Here is an 18,345-nt window from a genome sequence, read left to right on the forward strand (position 1 = left end):
CGAAAAAGACGGCGCGTGGCGGCGCGAACGTCGTGTAAGCTTTGGGGATGAAAGAGGAAAGCCGCGTGGACAAAATTTGAAATTTGACTATCATTGAAAACGGCCGAAAGAGCAAAGCGACGAAAGCCAAGGCATCGCTGCGTTTTGTCACGTCACAGAGGCAGGAGCTGCTGCTGCTGCTGCCACCAAGCCTGCCGCGCAAGCTCCTGCTGCCGCAAAACCAGCAGCAGAGGCGGCTGCTCCACAGGCCGCAGCAGGAGCTGGGCCCATCCCAACCACGATGCCACCTGTGCCACCTGTGCCCAAGAAGCCACTGGAGTCCAAACCCGGTAACGTCGGTTTTGTCGTCTTTTTCGCCACGCTTTTTTTGCCAGGTTTTTGTTGTTGTTGTTGTCCTGATCTGACGCCAGAGGGAAGAACAATTGTACGACTATATACTCTTAGGTTTTTTCGGTAAAGTCACGTAGGTAAAATAATAATATTAAAATAATAAATGAAAATAACTCAATTAAATCACGACGTTTCGGAGGCAACACGAGTTTCCGTCTTCAGGTGGGACCGTCAGTAAATTTGGCTGTGACGGTCCCACCTGAAGACGGAGACTTGTGTTGCCTCCGAAACGTCGTGAGTTAATTTGAGTTATTATCATTTATTATTCTATTATTATTATTTTACCTACGTGACTTTACCGAAAAAACTTAAGAGTATGAATCCTTGCAGTCACGAAAGCTTCAAATCTAGAATTGTACGACTTGCTAGAGACGGCGCAAGTTCGTTTTAAGATGGGGCTTGTTGTGATTCTGATTAAATGGGATTTGATGCGGAGCGTGCCTACAGTTATCGTGTTAACAATCATTGTTTTGAATCCGAATCTTTATTTTAGACTGGAGGAATCCGATGAGCTATGAAGCTCTTTTTCACAGATCTCCAGTATGGGTGGGTCAGCTTTTGGCGGAGGATGGGGGGTAAAACGTTACAAGCCGGATAATAAGGAATCTGTAATAATCAGACGATTAACATAATAATTAAGCGGATGTTTTATCTCCATATAATCGGCCCCGCCACGTTTAAAGGATTAAATACGTTTTTGCACTTGCAGTCAACCACACAGCCTTGTGGGAGAGCAATAATACCCGAAGCATTGGCCAAGTGCAAGCACAACTCCGGACCAGTTTCGACACTCGGTGTATCCCCAGCAGTCGGGCTTGCTTGAGCCAATGCTGATGTGAACTGTCGGTTGTTTATAGGCTTGTCTCTTTTTAAAGATACGGGTCAGAAGATTTTGAAAACAACGCAACACAATCATGAGTGTTGTTTTGGAGAGAATATAAGTAACAAAAAAACCTTTCTCCAACAATGAGGCTAATGATTAGTTTTGTCTGAATTAGGTCAGTATGAGCTGTGGAAGAGTAGGCCAAATGCCCTCTAGAGGGGCTCTCTAGAGCTTCCTCCAGCAGGGCAAACCCTTTCCCCTGCAGTAGAGTAGGCTATACATTCCAAGGGCTGCACCTTTACCTTACCGTCTGAGACGTAGCAGTGGACACGTGGTTGGAGCTGGTGGGCATGCGTGGCTCCACCACCAGGTGGCGTGGACGTGGCATCGGAACAGGCCCTGGGGAGGTGGTGACTTGAGTCACGAGGGCAGATATCGGGGCCGGTCTTAACACCGTGTGGAGTTATATCGCGTCAGCGATCGGCCGCGTCTCGGGACGCCGCACAGAGACGGTGGGCGGGTTGATTGGAGAGCGGCGGTCGGTCGTAGCCACAGGGAACAAGGGGAGATTTTGAGCCTGGACTTGAACGGTGGCAGGGAGTCGACAGCACGGATGACCTGGTGTGGGGGTGGGGAAGGGGGGGTTTTAGACAATGGGAGCAGCAGAGGAGAATGAGCGAACTTCCCAATGAGTGATGGTCGGCCGGGGGCCTTGGACAGAAAGCCTTGGTCGCGGAGGGGAAAGTGGAGTGGAGTCCAGGTAGTCCCTGGGTTACGGAAGGGTTAGGTTTCCGAGAACGATCTGTAACCTGAATTTTCCAGATGTCGGAAATCAACGATAGAATCCCATAGCCGGAAATAGTTGTGCCTCTCCTACCCGATTACTAGGGTTTTCTCTCGGTATTGTATCTTGCTGTCGTCCGTTTTCTATCGCGACCTGTATCGTATCGCTGTACATAGGCTCTGCACTTCCTGTGATTCTTTCATTTGATCGAATATCTACACTAACACTACCCATAATGAAGCTAGTGGAACATGTACTGTATCCAATCTTTTATGAATACCACGGAACATGTTAATATTAATTGTTAACAGAAAGCAGTCCCTTCCCAACGTTCGTTTACCGTGCATTATTCTAGGCCTAGACATCTCCAATCCCTGTTGGCTGGGATCATAAGCAGTCGAAGTGTAATTGTTTTAAATAAATAACTCATTAAATAAAGTTAAAATGAATAAAACTAGCAATAGAAACATGGGGGGAAAAGATAGGTCTAAGCAGAGAAAACAAACAGTTACGTAATGCAATAATGAAAAGGATCACGTAACGCTATAAAACATTTAATTTACCTTAATCCTGGTAAAGCTCGGGCTTGGTGAAGCTGCGTAAGGCGCAGGCCGCCTTACGCCTCGCTCCGCCGGTATTCATCCGCAACAACACCGCGCTGCACTGCTCGCGCTCACGTAACTAACGCAAACCTTTCCGCATGTCGATTTTTTTTTTTTTAAACATGATTGAGTGAGATCAGAGGGGAAGATTTGGGAGAGCACGTAGAGGGAAAGTGAAGTGAGACGAGAGGGCAGAGGTAGGCGTGAGGATCCGTGGAGACGGTGAAACTCGTGCTTCAAATTCGTCCGGGATTAGTTTGGCGAGCCGGTGGAGGGATCGGAGGAGTACCGGGGTCAGCGTGGTCTTGTTTATCCACCGCGATCACCGAGTCACTTTGACTGTTGCCGTAACCGCGGTGACCTTGCATAGGCCCCCCTCTCCTCCACACCCACCACTTTCCCCCCCCTCGGGCTGCCCTCGCTCACATACCACATTTCAGGATTCTCCGGTGGCTGCGGTCCCGCCAACAGAACTTGCGGTTGTGTTCTCAGTCCGCACACACGGCAAGATTAGCGAACACCTCTGCCGTGTGATATCGGAGGATGCGATCAGATGTGTGGATTCAACGATATGAACATCGATCGATTAGAATCGACTCTTACGCCACCCACCCCCCACCGCCTCCCCAGTGCACCGATTGCATTGTGCATTCCCGTTGGTTGTATTCGATTCGTGTGCGGTTGGTTCGCGTGACCACCTGCAGCCACCGTTCGCCACGATATCTTAACATCGCGACCCTGAATCCGTGTCGGTTCGTCACGTCTCAACAAGGGAGACGCGGTATCCTTGTGGCGGGTAATAGCTCGATTACCAGTGCCTGTTTACAATCTGCAAGGGTAACTATATTCAGTTAATTGTGCCAAATAATGGTCGTGGTTTCATTTGACGATCAATTATTTTCACACTGAATGCGCCACCTGGCCCTGCTTGGCCCCGAGCCAGCCCTTCCGCGGTTTGGCGTCCGTCTCGGCTCGGCAAATTACCCAATAGGGAAAAAAGCCCACCCGTACCGTGATGGCCCCGTGCCCAACCGTCTTATCACTGTCGCGGTTGCGAGGGACGGGGGCGGGCGTGAACGTAAAGGTACCGTGAGATTAAAATGTTCCTGCGTGCTTGCGTGTGTCCACAGTGGCCGATGTCCAAGTGACCGCGGCTGTGCCGTCGGGCGCCGGCGCTGTCTCGACGCGAGGGGAACACCGCGTAAGGACATTCCCCTCCCCCCAGGCGCACGGTGGAAAACGATCGCGGTGACCGCTGGCGCGCACGGAGGGCACCGATTGCTCAACAACATGTGGAGATTGTCTTTTTTTGTTTTGTGGTTTCCGAACGGGGAGGCCCTTAATCCTGTAATGCAAAGCAGCCGGCAACAGAGCGGAGAGCTGCAGGAAGAACATGTGAGGCTAGCGTTGACGAGATGACGGGGTTTAGTCGGGTCATTCGAGGTTTTGCCTGGTGACCCCATCTGGCCAGCAGTAAGAGGGGGCTGCTCGCAGTCGGAAGATTGAGAGTTGAAATCCTAGTTGGGGGTTGGCTCGGACCACCATTCCCCCCCAGGGTCGATTAAAGGAGTACCGCTTTGTGGGAAAGTCAGCAGTCTGTCGTAAGACTCGCCCCCACCAGAGGAATGTGGAATTTCCACCTCTGGTTCAGGACGACTGGGCCCCATGATGTTCACGGAGAGCTCTTATCCGTGAAGTCTGGCAACACGGCAGCATTTGTTTAACAGGCTGCACGCTGCTGATGAGGCTCAAAAAACAAAAGACAAAACCATTTATTTTCATTTAATACCGCAAACTCAAAGAAACATACATCTCTGCGTTTTTGGGGTGCTTAAATGACACGGCATATCAAGAGTGCATTTCATCTCAACCTTTCCAAGAGCACCCCCGGCAGCAGACGTCCCTGGTGACACCAGGTGAACTCGCACCGGCCTGCAAGTGGGCGCTAGTCTGCCGATTTGGGGCGACGATTGATACGTGTAATCCGAAATTCTTTCTGTGGGGTGAAGGGAGGGGGGGGGAGGCAGAGTCGCCGTGTTTGTGGATGATCGTGATGGTCCGGTCTGTTTGCACGCCCACGCAGGTGAAGATGAACCGCATGCGGTTGCGGATCGCCCAGCGTCTCAAGGATGCGCAGAACACCTGCGCCATGCTCACCACCTTCAACGAGGTGGACATGAGGTGAGCGCGTAGCCCTTGCCCTGTTCAATACCTGCCTGATGCCCCCACGTCTCGAACGTTAAGCCAATGTTGGGGCAACGTTGGGCCGACGTTTCAAACCACATGCCAACGTTGGCCTAACGTTGCATGTTTCTGTAAGCGGGCTTATTATTATTCTTGTTTACCCAGGAAAGCCTCACCGAAGCTGAAGGCACTTTTAAAAATAGCTGAACTGTTTTTTTTATTTTACCAGGTAAGGCACACTGAGCTACATAGCGCTTTTATAGAGACCGCAAATAATAGCTCAGCGAAGTCGCTTATTATCATGCGGATTAACAAAAGGTACGGTACAAACTCTATACTCATACTCTTTGGTTCTTTCGGTAAAGTCACGAAGGTAGAAATTAAATAAAACAAATCATGACGTTTCGGTACAAAGTATGCTACTAGGGGGTTGATGTTGCTGTGGCTATTACCCAGTTAATTAAGTTGCTGTTAATTTTTCAAATTTAGCAAAAAAAATTGGACCGTGACGCCGGCACACAAACATCCCACTCTTACGAATGATGTCACGGGATCCTTAACGGACGGTGCGTCGCGCGTTACGGTTAGTGCACCCGCGGTGATCACCAGGGCGGGCCTGCCGGATTCGCACCGCGAACCCTCTGCACCAAGCGGCGAACGCGCTCTCGCCGGGCCGTGCCACCGCACTGCAATTGGGCGCACCGCAATTAAGTTGATTGGCAGGTCGTGATGCGCTGGGGTAAAGTGTGGGGTCTTCCACACCTTCCCAGCGCACGTCTGACTACGGCTGTGTTGGCTTCCCAGCGTAATCCTCTTCTCCGTGATTGTCATGGGAGGTGGAATGACCCCTCTCCTGTCTTTTGGGTAACCATCGTCTTTCCAGGACATGTCTCGTGTGTGACCATATTTGGGCCAGTCCAATTGCAACGATTGCCTTATACATGAAACGTAGCCAAGAATCCTTGAAGCTATGCATTTGAGCTTTAATTTGGCAGGAATTCCTGAACCTTTGCACTAAAGCTTCAGTTTTTTAATATGGCTTAAGAAACGCTTAGAATGCAACTCCTCAAAAATTAGCATTGCAAAATTTTATTGCCTAGCTGTCAACTCTTTATTGGTGCCCGACCTTATTTCAGACCAATTCAGACCTTATTGGTCACACCATGCCCTAATAAATCTCAACGTTCATCCTATAAAGTCCCATCACAAGGGAGAAACACAATTTTTTTCATAACAATTATTATCTTTTGCCCGTATTTAAATGACTGTACGCCGTATGGACCTGGACTCCATTTCCCTGTACAAGAATATGGGTGAACCGAATGGGTTGACAGATTTGTTATCGTGTACTGGTGGGCCATCATCCACTGCTGGATGAAGGCCTCCCCAGGGCTCCGCCACCCCCTCTCGTGATCCTGCAACGGAAACAGTCCTCCTCACACCTGCACACAAGCTGATTTCATCGCTCCATCTCCTCCACGTATGTCCTCTCAAGACGCGTTCCATTCCTTGGCTGCCCACCCTGTTGTTATCCTTGGCCACATCGTCCATCGTGATGTCATTAATCTGCACATGTTCACTAATCCTCGTGTTCAACTTTATATTTCTCAGTGTAATTCCAAACGTGCATTTCTCCAATATGGGACCCACAGAGCCTTGGCGATTGTTGCCACTGGCTATCTTCACCTATGTGCGTGGTTTCCCACTTCTCCGAACCAGTCTCTCTCTCCCTCTCCGATTAAAATTAATAATAATTTCACCGTCGCTGACGATCATTTTTTGGCGCGCCCTTTGCAGCAACGTGATGGAGATGCGGAATCGGCACAAGGACGTGTTCCTCAAGAAGCACGGCCTCAAGCTCGGCTTCATGTCGCCCTTCGTCAAGGCCGTGGCCTTCGCCCTGCAGGAACAACCCGTCGTCAACGGAGGTACTCTCCTCCACCCAAGGCCATCGAAACGTCCCAAATGCTAGGAAAACAAACATGGGGGGGGGGGGTGGGGATCCTGGCGCCTGGTGGGATGACAAGAACGTGGACTCACTCGATCCATCGGGGAGAGGAAGGACATCTGGATTGGTCTGGTGGTTAGCGAGAGGGATATGATCTGAAGGAGGTGATTGGCCAAGTGGTTAGTGACAGGGGAATGAACTGAAGGAGGTGATTGACCAAGTGGTTAGTGACAGGGGAATGAGCTAAGTTATTGGCCTGGTGGTTAGTGACAGGAGAATGATCTGAAGGAGGTGATCGAGGCAAGATTCTTGGGGGAGAGACGGAGATGAAGGAAAGCAATGGCGTCGCTAGATGATATCCAATGAGGGAGGACGTTGGGACGGACGAAGTGTGCGGCGGAATGACGGAGGGACATCAACGAGAGAAATGCGCCTCGGGCTTGTCGACTAAGCAACGCCTCGTGAATGAACCAAATTGTCCCGGTGTGGCAGGAAAAGCGGGTTTGATTTTCACGCAATCCGCACGTGGAGAGAAAGCGAGCGCCGGGCCGTAACGCGAGGTGCTGGTGACGTGCACGTGCGAGCGCGTCGCTGCGGCGCTGACTGCGAGCGTGTGTGCGCTGTGCACCCCCATCCTCAGTGATCGACGACGTGACGAAAGAGATCGTGTACCGGGACTACATCGACATCAGCGTCGCCGTGTCGACCGCCAAGGTAAAGCGACAACTGTGGTTTTTTGCGTGCTCGCGTTTCGTGCCGACTTTCCCGTCGTGCGCATGTACGTACGTACGTTGAACTTCTTTCGTACACCCGTACGTAGCCAACCGTGCTCATCGTCAGCCCATGTTGAGAACTCGGGAGTACCAGACTAAGCCACACCACGTTCAACCACCACACTGCACACCCACCCACTCGCCACACTGAAGGTCACAGCAATACGCTCGCACGCTCGCTCACTCGCCACACTGCAGGTCACAATAACACGCTCACTCACCATACTGCAGGTCACAATAACACACTCACTCACTCACTCTCCACACTGCAGGTCACAACGATACACCCACTCACCACACTGTAGCTCACAACGGCTCGTTCTCTCGCTCACCCACTCACTCCCCACATGTTATGTCATCACAACAACTCACTCACCCACCCATTCACCACCCTATAGGCCACAACGCTTCTCTTTCTGCTTCTTTCTCTTGTACTGCTCCACTCTGGAATTCTTACCATATTTGTTGCTTTCCCCCCCCGCCTCCCTAAACGCTTATATCTTTGCTCGATTCAAAAAAGTATGCACTCTTTCTGTTGCACTTTTGAGGGTACTGTTCATTGCTGGCCACTTGGCAATGTGGGCCTTCTGGCCCTGCGCTTGGCAACCGAGTAAAAAAAAAGATAATTTAGAATATTTCAACGTCATCATATTTCAACGCGCTTTCTCCAGGTACTCCCAAGTCTCCTACCATGTGCGTAAAAAAAACTATTCCCAAGATATGTGTTGGCACCTGATCCGGACATGCACAAGTTTTCTGGTGATACTGCTTTGGTAGTTGTGCACAAGCACAAAGAACACATTTTTTGTTAAACGTATTAGTTAATACCACCGTGTGGCTCTAAGACAAAACATGTAGCAGGTGACGTTTTGGGCAATGGGCCTTCTTCAAAGCGCATAGGAAATACACAGCTAACGTGGGGCACAGTGGGCACACACAGCATTCCCCGGGGTACAGCGTGATGGTGAAACAACACACCGCGTGCACAGCGTTTTTGTATGCGAGTTCTCTGTCGCTGACCGTGTCAACGTCCTATCCTGGACGGAGCTGTGTCCGAGTGATTATTATCTGTCGCCAAGATTTCAATTCAGTGTTATAACAGTGTTTTAAATATCAGAGCACTAAATTGGGAGTGGAGCCGATGGCCCAGTCACTGGCTCACCGCAAATTCGAACCAAGCAACCTTAATTTCGTTTCCGAGCCCTCGCGGCCAACATCAGTGGCGAAGCTAGTGGTACCTGGGTATGCTCGAACAAACCCCTACGACTAACAACGGTGTGGAGGAGGCCTTCATCCAGTAGTGGATTGACCAAGGACTGTACGTGAAAATGTTTCTTGCGTACTCCCATGGTGACGATGTCGATGAAGATTTCGTTGGACTTTTCATCTTCACTGTCCCAGCTCTCGCTTCACGTTGCTCCTCTTTCTCAACGCGTCCTTTGGCGGTTTCGGGGACAATTTTTTCCTTGTTTGCTTTCTAACTGACCCCTCCTTTTGAAATCCACCGTGTACTATTATGCTCGGTAACCCATTTGTTCATGTGGTATGCCGTCCATTATATCAGTTTATTACCCAGGTTTCCCTTCAACAGGGGATTTGTATTCACAATTGCTCATGACCGGTTTTTAGAACCAAAATCTGTTGTGCGGTGAATCTCTCTATTGATGTCATTTATGTGGTGGCTCAAGGCCTGTTTGCGTCAATATTTGGTGGGGAAAACAGCCAAAGTTCTGTGAGTTTTTGGCATAAATAAGGGGAAAATTTTGTATCTTCCATCAACGTACGTGTCAGGTCCAAAGTGCTGCATATCACACTTGTAACAACGTGTGTAATACTAATTAACTCTTTCACAACTGCGCTCTTCAACCGTGTATCACCCCGCAGCGAGACACTTTTTTAAAAGTTTATTCTATTAACTTTGTTTCATTTTTGGTCGTTTTTCGGAACGAATTAATGATCGGGGCATGTCCCTGGTTAGTCCTTGTGTCCAATGTTTTTTTTCTTCCAGATGTTGCCACTAGATAGCAACAGAACGTCCTGTGTGTGTAATAGATGGTACCTGCTCTGACAAAGCGGGGTTAAAGCATACACTTGCCTGCAAATGTATATTTTATATATATATATGTGTAACTTCTTTTGCACCGTATGTAATCTGGAGGTGCAGAAATTGATTGCTCGGGCGACGATTGTTGTTGAACTTTTTGCCGACAGGGCCTGGTGGTGCCCGTGTTGAGGAACGTGGGCCCCATGAACTTTGCCGACATTGAGAGGGCCATCTTCGAGATGGGCGAAAAGGTATGACGCAGTGCCCGCCGTGCATTTGTGTATCGCCACGGTGGCGAAAATTGTTAACTCCCTCGACCTGGTATGCAGAGGGTCGTAGGTTTGATACCGACCCTGTGACGCTTGTAAATTTGTAGTTTGAATGTTTTCCCCGTGGTCGCGTGGATTTTTCTCCCGGTCCTCTGGTTTTTCCCTCCACGTTTAGAATCCACGTGCTTTTCTTAGAGAATTTGGTTGCTATACATTTCCATGTGATAAGCCACTCCATTGAGCTATCATTTGTGGCCAGGTTGCTTCTGAAAAGAGCTGTACCGCTCACTGGGCTTTACCTGGTAAAATAAAAAAATACTTTTCGTTTGACCGCGTCTTATGACGCTCTACACAAACAAACGGTGTCCGAACCCGAAAATGAACGACGAATCGTAATATTGGCTGCGAAAACCTACATGTCAAGTGGAACTATTATTTTTTTAGAGAGAGAAGCATTTAGCTATCAGCAGAGGGGAAACATAGAAGGTGTTGAACCCGGGATTTGAACGAGAGTGGAGAGTGTACGAGTCTGCGAGTCCATGTTTCATTCTATTGGTCTGCGTGAGACTGTGGGCCTCTGTACAATCTAAAGGGCTCGGTGATTGTCATTGGCCTAACCCCGTTTGCCGGTCGGCTTAACAAAGATTCCAATGCAATTCCGTAAGCCGGCATAAGAGTCTGTATGCAAGCTTAGCTTGTGTAATAATAAATGGATATTTCTAAAGCATATGAAGAATGTAGGTGGGCCGGGTGGCTCTGAGGTCAGAGTGCTGAGCTGAGACTGTTGGCTGTGTGATCCTGCGTGTTTGATTCCAGGCAGCGAGTTGTGATTAAAACCCAGTCCTCAAGTCTATTGATATGATAGTCTTAGCCTGGTCACAAATGACTCACATAGAGACCCGTGGACTCGCGTAGAAGACCCATAGACTAACGTAGACTGTTTTGTGATTAAACCGCATTATAAAGTCGAATGATATGATAGTTTCAGCCCAGTCGTAAAAAAACTGCACACCATAAAAACCCATCGCATTTAATATGGCTGTGTGCCTAATTTGGCCAATCTCCAGCGCTATAAATTTAATTATTGGGTTTTTCTGTCATGCGGCAGTCTGTCGCATGCAGAGTGGGTGGGGAAGTGTGCAGCCCTCTACTGTGCGGACCAGAGGTCATTTGAAGGCAACTCGGAGGGAGCTCTGTGATGCCCCACGTCCGTGGGCCATGCCCTCGCCGCAATAGGACGAAACGATTATCGCGGATCTTGTACCGTAACGTCGTAGATTATAAAAGTAAAAACCACACAATCGCAACTGGTATTGGCCAAATGTCCCAAAGCTGAAAAATTCCCTGCAAACGACTCAAATGGGATTACGCACACAGCGGTAACATGCGCAAGAATTGACAGGAACCTCCCTGAAAAACGGTCTTGAGACTCGGTGAGGCTTTCCCGGTTTAAACACTCGTCAAACAAGTCGTAATTTGCATGACATTTTCACATTTGACCAAAATTTGGACCGTCTTATAGCTCGACCATCACCGCCCCCCTCTCCCCGCCTGTTGCGTTGCATCTTGCCCGGCCGCGAACTCTCTCTCTCTCTCTCTCTCGTCCTCCCGGCGCCCACATCGCGCAGGCGCGCAAGAACGAGCTGGCCATCGAAGACATGGACGGCGGCACCTTCACCATCAGCAACGGCGGCGTGTTCGGCTCGCTCTTCGGCACGCCCATCATCAACCCGCCGCAGTCGGCCATCCTGGGCATGCACGCCATCAACGACCGCCCTGTGGCGATCAACGGCAAGGTAACGTCGCGCATTCCTCCGCCCACCTCGCTCCGTATCCCTCCATCACCCGCATCGTCCTTTCTTGCAAATTGCATCTCGCAATCGCCGTGGAGCCACGGGACGAGCTGGAAAGTCAGCAGTGCGGCGGCGAGCCGGTGCTACCAACGATTGTCCGAGCTCTGCAGTCCTCTGTATATTGAGACGTTTTCGGCCAATTCATGAGCATTCATACGTGATGGAGGTAGCCGGTGCTCCCAGAGAAAACCCACGCATGCGAGAGGGCAACACTCCATGGACAGATGGTGCTAGTTCGGACTTCACACTACCCGCCTTCTCATGGCAAGCCAGGGTGTGGCACCTCCCTCGATGCCCACCGATGGGGAAGGGAGGTTCGCAACATTTGTGCGTTCAACCAACCCTCGCTGCCGTCACCGTGTGCCGGATTACAGGCTTGCGCCGCCACCGCGTCCCATCAACCTGTGCACGCGCGCGTCTGACCTGTGCCGTTACGTCTGCGCGTTTGTCCCCATCCACCCCTTCCGTCCTGCGCAGGTTGAAATCAGGCCGATGATGTACGTGGCGCTCACGTACGACCACCGGCTCATCGATGGCAGGGAGGCCGTGACTTTCCTGCGCAAGATCAAGGCAGCGGTGGAAGATCCCCGCATCATGCTCCTCGACATCTAACGATGCCCGTCGGCAGGGCGCCTCGCCAGATTTGGGGCTCTCCAACAATCCTCTCTGCTACCCCATCCATCACCGCTACCCTCTCCACGCATTGGTCCCAGTCTCCCCTATCGCTCTCCACTCTCGCTTGCCTCTCCTCCACCCCCACACACCCGTCTGCACACTTGAATTTAGAACAAACTGTGCCCTAAATCAGGAAAATATTTTGTCTGGCCTGTGACAGGTGCACTTGCTTCCCCCTTCCAACCCACCCCTTGCCCCCCTTACTGCACTTACTTACACAGGGCTCTATACACATCTGCTTGCTATGGCTGCTGGAAAACCAGGCTGTCTGGTGGACAATGCTCCCCCGGGCCCTTAGTCCGTATCTGCGCTCTTGCAGAGGTGGCAGGGAGCAAGGGGTCGATGGGTCCATTGCGCACCGGAGGTCTCCACAAGAACCTAGCTCTTGAGCCGTGTTGTCGGGCCAAGTGGCTAATCCGTGCTCTGTTTTCCCACAAAACGCTTTGTTCGTTGTCACTCGTGTTTAATCTTTTAACCATTCACGTAGCCGCAGGATAAAACAAAAACCTGTATCCCACAGCCTCCAATTGAAACCACTTCCCAGTTTCGCTTTGTTTCCCCTTTCATGGACCTCTCGTTCACTCCCCTTTCGTATTTAACAAACAAACAAAACTCCCAGTTTTCCGTCCCTATTTGGCTTTTCCATCCAACTCCCCCCCCCCCCCCCCCTTTCTTCACATCACCATGACTTGATTTTTGCGAGAAAACTAAGATAGCACCCGAGCAGCGTGCTTTGGCTTGTCTGAAACACAGCAGGCACGTCTGCAACTTCTGCTTGCGCTTCAAACGTATTCGAAAAATCTCCGATCGCACGACGTGTTGCGTCGCGGACGAAGACACGCGGCGCCGTGAGCGTCGGCTCGAGTTTTAACTGAAGGAATCCGCCGCTTGCGTAGCTTAAAAAAAATAAATTGGCGCTTCCCCCTTTGGCGTTGGTTCGATTCGCTCGCACCCAGTCTCGCTTCGCGCTCCTACGAGTCGGCAGGAACTACCGTCTGTTTAACCGCTATCCTAGTTGAACACTTTCAAGCGATTCAAAACTTTTGTAAGAGCAATGTACGCACAACCTACGAGCTTCTGAGTGGAGGGAAAAGTATGGATCTGTATTTTATCTCTCATTGCCGCGTCGCTGAAGCTGCTGTAATCTTTCCGAATTTATTGGCGATTTTGAACGGTGGCACGTTACACTTCTGGCTGCTATCTTTATTTTTTTTGTTGTTGAACAGCTGCACCAAAAATATAATTTTTTTCTTTTTCTTCGAGAGCTTTTTCAGGTTTCTCCCTTTTCCAGAAAATTTAAATTGCAGATTTTAGTTGTCAAATGTCAAGGTATTTTTTTTAAATCCGGGAATTGTTGGCCCACCTCTATTTGAGGGGGGAGGAATGGATTACGACATCGCATATCCGACTGGGCAAAGGTATAGGTGCGATATGTGAAGGTCGGCAAATGCCACTTGCTCTCTTGTCAATATTAATTATAAAAGGGATATAGATTTTTTTTTTATTGTTTGGGTAGATTTTTAACTGATACGTATTGACACCGCATGATTACAAAAAGATGATTTTCCAACTGTATTCGGTTTGCAAATGTAGGCAGAATTTACCCATTTGATCACTGGGTAATGTTAAATCGTTAATCGTAATCCACGATATCCCGATGTATGCTATCGGCGTCAGGACCCTCTCATGTCACCTGAGAATAGCCCACGGAAGTGGAGATCGCAGATCTAACACTTGAGATCTCTCCCTGCCAAGTGATGTCTGGTCCACGCGTCAAATTGCAGCAATTAAGTAGATAAACTATTAAAAGGAAAAAAATATCTATCTCATGGGCATTTCCACACACGCACGACCACGAGCCGGTGTTTCTGCCCGAATCATGGAAGGTGGTGGTGCTTTTCAGGGTTTCGCTCGGCCATTTGACCACGTGTTACACGTGTACAGCCCTTGTCAGTCCACTGCTGGATGAAGGCCTCCTTCAACGCCCTCGTAGGGGTTATTTGACCTTGCTTCACGAAGGGGGCAGTGCAGGATGAAGGCGTGGAGCAGTGGGCATGGCACCACAGTACGGTACAACTTTGGGTTTTGCCGCACAGCCTATTACGTAGCCCCACAGCAGCCTATTTAACGCATGTGCTATGCCCAGCCGAGCACTATAACTCAAGCGATTGTGTATTATTATGGTAAGGTGATAGCTCTGCCACGTTGGTGTAGGAATACTGGTGTAATGTTTAATCACTCGATAGCATAGCGATCGGTCCATGACCCAGAGCAGATGTCTCGCTCGTCAGCACCACCTGGGGTGGCATCACTTTAACAGTTCCAATTTCTCTCCGTTTTGGCCAACAGTGAATTATGTGATGACCATTTGAAACGAGTGGGCTATCAAATAATTTGCTCGTATCATCCGCGTAACAAAACAACAGCAATCTGTACTACGTCAGGAGGTACCGATTTCTGCGCTTGTTTCATCGGATTCAATCTCGTGGGGAGATTCTCCCAAATTTCGCAATAATCTGTAAAAGAGAGGGCGTGGATACGAAGTCTCGACGCTTCCTCCTCCCCCCGAAAGAATGTCCGTTTTGGGATTCGTCGTCAAGTGGGATGCCGCGTGCACTCCGCCACGCTTGTGCCGTTCCTGCCCGGAGTGGCGCTGCGGGGCATCGAAGGATGTCGCTCTCCCCGGCGCGATTATTACCTCGAAAATGTCAACGGGTCGGGGAGGGGGGAGTGTGAAAAGCACGGAGCCCGTCTGCAATATTTAAATCTGGAACGTGTCCCCACCCGTCCTGTTTCTATCTCAGTCCCTCTCTCTCTCTCGCTTGGCTACCCACGACTTGAGGTCGCCAACTCGATTCATTCTCTCTGCGTGGCAAGTTTCTCGAGCCTGTCCGCCCCGCAACGGTGTGGATGGGGTTCACCGCAGTCGGGGTATGGGCAGCTCGCGCGTGGGTGGGGTTAAAGTGCGGGCAACTCCCGCCTCTTGCTCTCACCGGCTGGTCAACGTGGGAAGAGTAGACCAAGTGCCCTGAGAAGAGCAAGCTCCAGCAGAGGGACGAGAGAGGAGGCCCTTCCGTCAACGGTGGCGTTGAAAAGCAACTTGCAGAGCTGCACTTTTACTCGTCTCTTGCCCACCAACCCCCTCCGTCCCGTTTGGAATTAGAATTTTTGGGCAGAATCCATCGGTTCTCGGTGGGGGGATGAGTCGGACTGCACGCACCGCACATTAATTTAACGCGTCTGTTGTTCACTTACAATGTTTTTCTCGTTTTGGTGCTGTTGTTTTTCTCGGACTGCAGCAGTGTTGGGGAAGTTGAGTTGTTGTTGTTGTTGGGATTCACACTTCAGCTGTGCGCACTGGCGGAGCCAGTGGGGTGGGGTGGGGTGGCACGTGCCCCCCCCAATGATCCGATCGAAATCCCTAATTTCGATCGGATCATTGGGGTTTATTAGTAATAAATCGGCATTTTGCGACCCCCACTGCCACTGTGTAGCATATTATGTGCCAGGGATGCTTATGAGATGATAGGACAATAGTCTGAGTCCATAATTGGCAATAAGTAACGGCAAAGCAGTTATAAGTGACTCAAAGAATTGTGCGCAGTTGCGTATACAGTTCACGACTTCCCTGAAGGCATTCACCTTCAGCGAGCGTGATGCCGATCACACAACGCGGTTCGAATTCGACCCTCGATCAATGGCTGCGTTATCGCCGCACACGCGTCGAATAAAAAGCAAGGGACAAGTCCTTACTAACAACTCCTCTCATTTTTCATTGCTGGAGGGGTTGCCCCCCCCCCTCTTCCTGAAAGTCCTGGCTCCGCCATTGGCTGCGCGTGTCTGAAACTGGTAGTTACAAAATTAAATAACCAAAAAAAAAAGGGCAGGGCTTTAAAAAATATATATCCGATTGAGCATTAGAATTTTGTACCATTTGGTCGCTTCAAAGCATGGCGTTACAGATGCTTTATCGGTACCACCCAGGATGGCAATTGGTGAACGACTGTCTTTTGAAGCGTTGTATGTCTAGATCACAAATGTGCGTGTGACAAAGGTGACAACGGTGGTAGCTTGTTTTATGAGGAACATGCCATTTAAGAAAAAAAAAGTGGTTACCGGTGTATGTTCGAGAATATAAATCTGGGAAGGAAGAAACTAGCGCGGCGAAAATCTCTACGGAATACCTCGGACGTGTGCGGTTAGCGCGCCGCGCTATGAATCCGGCGACCCGAGTTCGATTCCCGCTCACGGCCAACACCAGTGACGATTATTTGAACCGGTTCTGGGCCTCCCCTAGGTCGACTCGGCCTCAAATGTGTACCTGGTGCGGTGTGTAAACGTCGCCACGAGGGAAGACAGGCAGTCCGGGCGTGGTGCTGGCCACCCACCCCCTCGTGTACCGTTCAGGCCTTCATAGGTGCTCGCTAACAGCACTTGCCCCTACAGTCTGTTAAGGCTACACGAGGGGGGATCTTTGTCTTTGCATGGAACACGTAGTGTGTGCACAAGCCGCCTTCTGCCGATGGTGGACACTGGGTAGAAATTTCCCACCCTGGGTGATACCGACCCGGCCCTCTAGAGTCTAGACTCTCGTAGGGCTTCATGCGACGAGGCACCAACTTGAACACTTTCATCTCGTCGGCGAAGCGATACGTAAAATATTCGGCACACTTTTGCTTTTGGCCAAATTGTAGCACGGCTCTCGCGTTCAACCGCTACGCGGAGTCCAAACCTAAAAGGGGAAAACGAGGAGCGTGATGGGGAAAAGTGAGAAATGATTCCGCGCGCTTCATGACGATAAGAATGGGAAGCACGCGGATTGGCCAGGATTGTAAACATGCCATTTTTTGCGGGACCTCGCCGCAGTTTTATCGATTCGTACGGTTAAAACGCACGTCGTGTTTGAGGTTGCGATGTCATTGTTGGCACGTTGGACTTGCAATTCAGAGTTCGCCGGTTTGACTCCCGTCTCGCTTCAACGGCATTTGGTTGCTCACGAATTACACTCGGCGCGCTTCTGCCCGCCCAGGAGTATACCCGCGTGTGAGTACTGACCCACGGGGTTATACTCCTGGAGTAAAGTGCGGGGGGTACTCCCCGCTGGAAAGAATTGCGGCCGAACACCCTCTGGAGGAGCTCTCGAACTCCGTTGAAGGCCCCTCCGTCTGCAGTGGCGAGCAAGACATTGGCAGGGCGGGCTGCACCTTTAACCTTCTACGTGTCTGTTCGCCTCCAAGACGCTTGCTCTGCCATGCCCAGTGCCCTCTCCTCCATTGTCGACAATGGGGTGGAGGGGGGTGGGTGGTGAGAGCGATTCACTTTCAGCTGCGTTGTTTGTGATAATTTTCCCAATGCGATGGTTGAGGAATAAATCTGATGCTTGCTCTCATTTTTGTTGCGCCCACCCCAAACCTCACCGTCCCCTCCCTCTCCCCTACGGTAATATTAAGACGTTAGTGAAATATTGTGATTTAGGGATGAGGGCTTCCGTTTAGAATCGTCACTAACAAACTGAAAGGAATTGCATGACACGAGACACGTTAACTCACAGGACAAAAATCGCTCAAATGATTTACATTGTATTTGGGTTTGTTTTTTCTTTTTTTGAGAGAGTGATTAAAGTTGGTGAAAATTGACGACGACGACGCTCGAAGCTTCTATATTGCTGCGTCTTGCGCGGAGCGTGTCGAGGAATTCCATCTCCAACCAGGGCGGTGACCACGCCCCTGCGGTGTCGCGGATTTTTTGCCCCCGTTTGTTGCGGAGGTTCGCGGTTCTCTCTCAACTCTCATGAACACTTTTTATTTTATTTTGCCAGATAAGAGGGCACCCACTGAGCGACCTCGTAGCTCTATTTCAAAAGCGTCCCGGCTGTCACAAATGATAGCTCAACGAAGTGGCTTGTCATCACGTGGAAATGTATAGCAGCCAAATCATCTAAAGGCGTTATGTTGATTTGTAATGTGGAGGGGGAAAACCGGAGGACTCAGAGAAAAATCC

General features: G+C 50.2%; 1 protein-coding gene across 2 annotated transcripts in view; it reads left to right on the forward strand.

Annotated features, from left to right (window-relative positions):
- DLST (dihydrolipoamide S-succinyltransferase) overlaps positions 1 to 17,981 on the forward strand; it is a 32,317-nt gene extending 14,336 nt beyond the window's left edge. The window contains exons 8-15 of one of the 2 annotated variants that reach the window (XM_078616960.1): positions 159 to 329; positions 3,730 to 3,800; positions 4,683 to 4,780; positions 6,581 to 6,711; positions 7,372 to 7,445; positions 9,716 to 9,799; positions 11,446 to 11,613; positions 12,148 to 17,981. In XM_078616960.1, the coding sequence (XP_078473086.1) occupies positions 159 to 329; positions 3,730 to 3,800; positions 4,683 to 4,780; positions 6,581 to 6,711; positions 7,372 to 7,445; positions 9,716 to 9,799; positions 11,446 to 11,613; positions 12,148 to 12,282 (932 nt within the window). In that variant the 3' untranslated portion in view covers positions 12,283 to 17,981. The remainder of the gene's footprint in view (positions 1 to 158; positions 330 to 3,729; positions 3,801 to 4,682; positions 4,781 to 6,580; positions 6,712 to 7,371; positions 7,446 to 9,715; positions 9,800 to 11,445; positions 11,614 to 12,147) is intronic. The other variant, XM_078616961.1, reaches the window with a different exon arrangement.
- Positions 17,982 to 18,345: the final 364 nt, after the last annotated feature.

This window comes from Lampetra planeri, chromosome 52, assembly GCF_965212315.1.
Source record: "Lampetra planeri chromosome 52, kcLamPlan1.2.h2, whole genome shotgun sequence".
Classification (NCBI taxonomy): domain Eukaryota; kingdom Metazoa; phylum Chordata; class Hyperoartia; order Petromyzontiformes; family Petromyzontidae; genus Lampetra; species Lampetra planeri.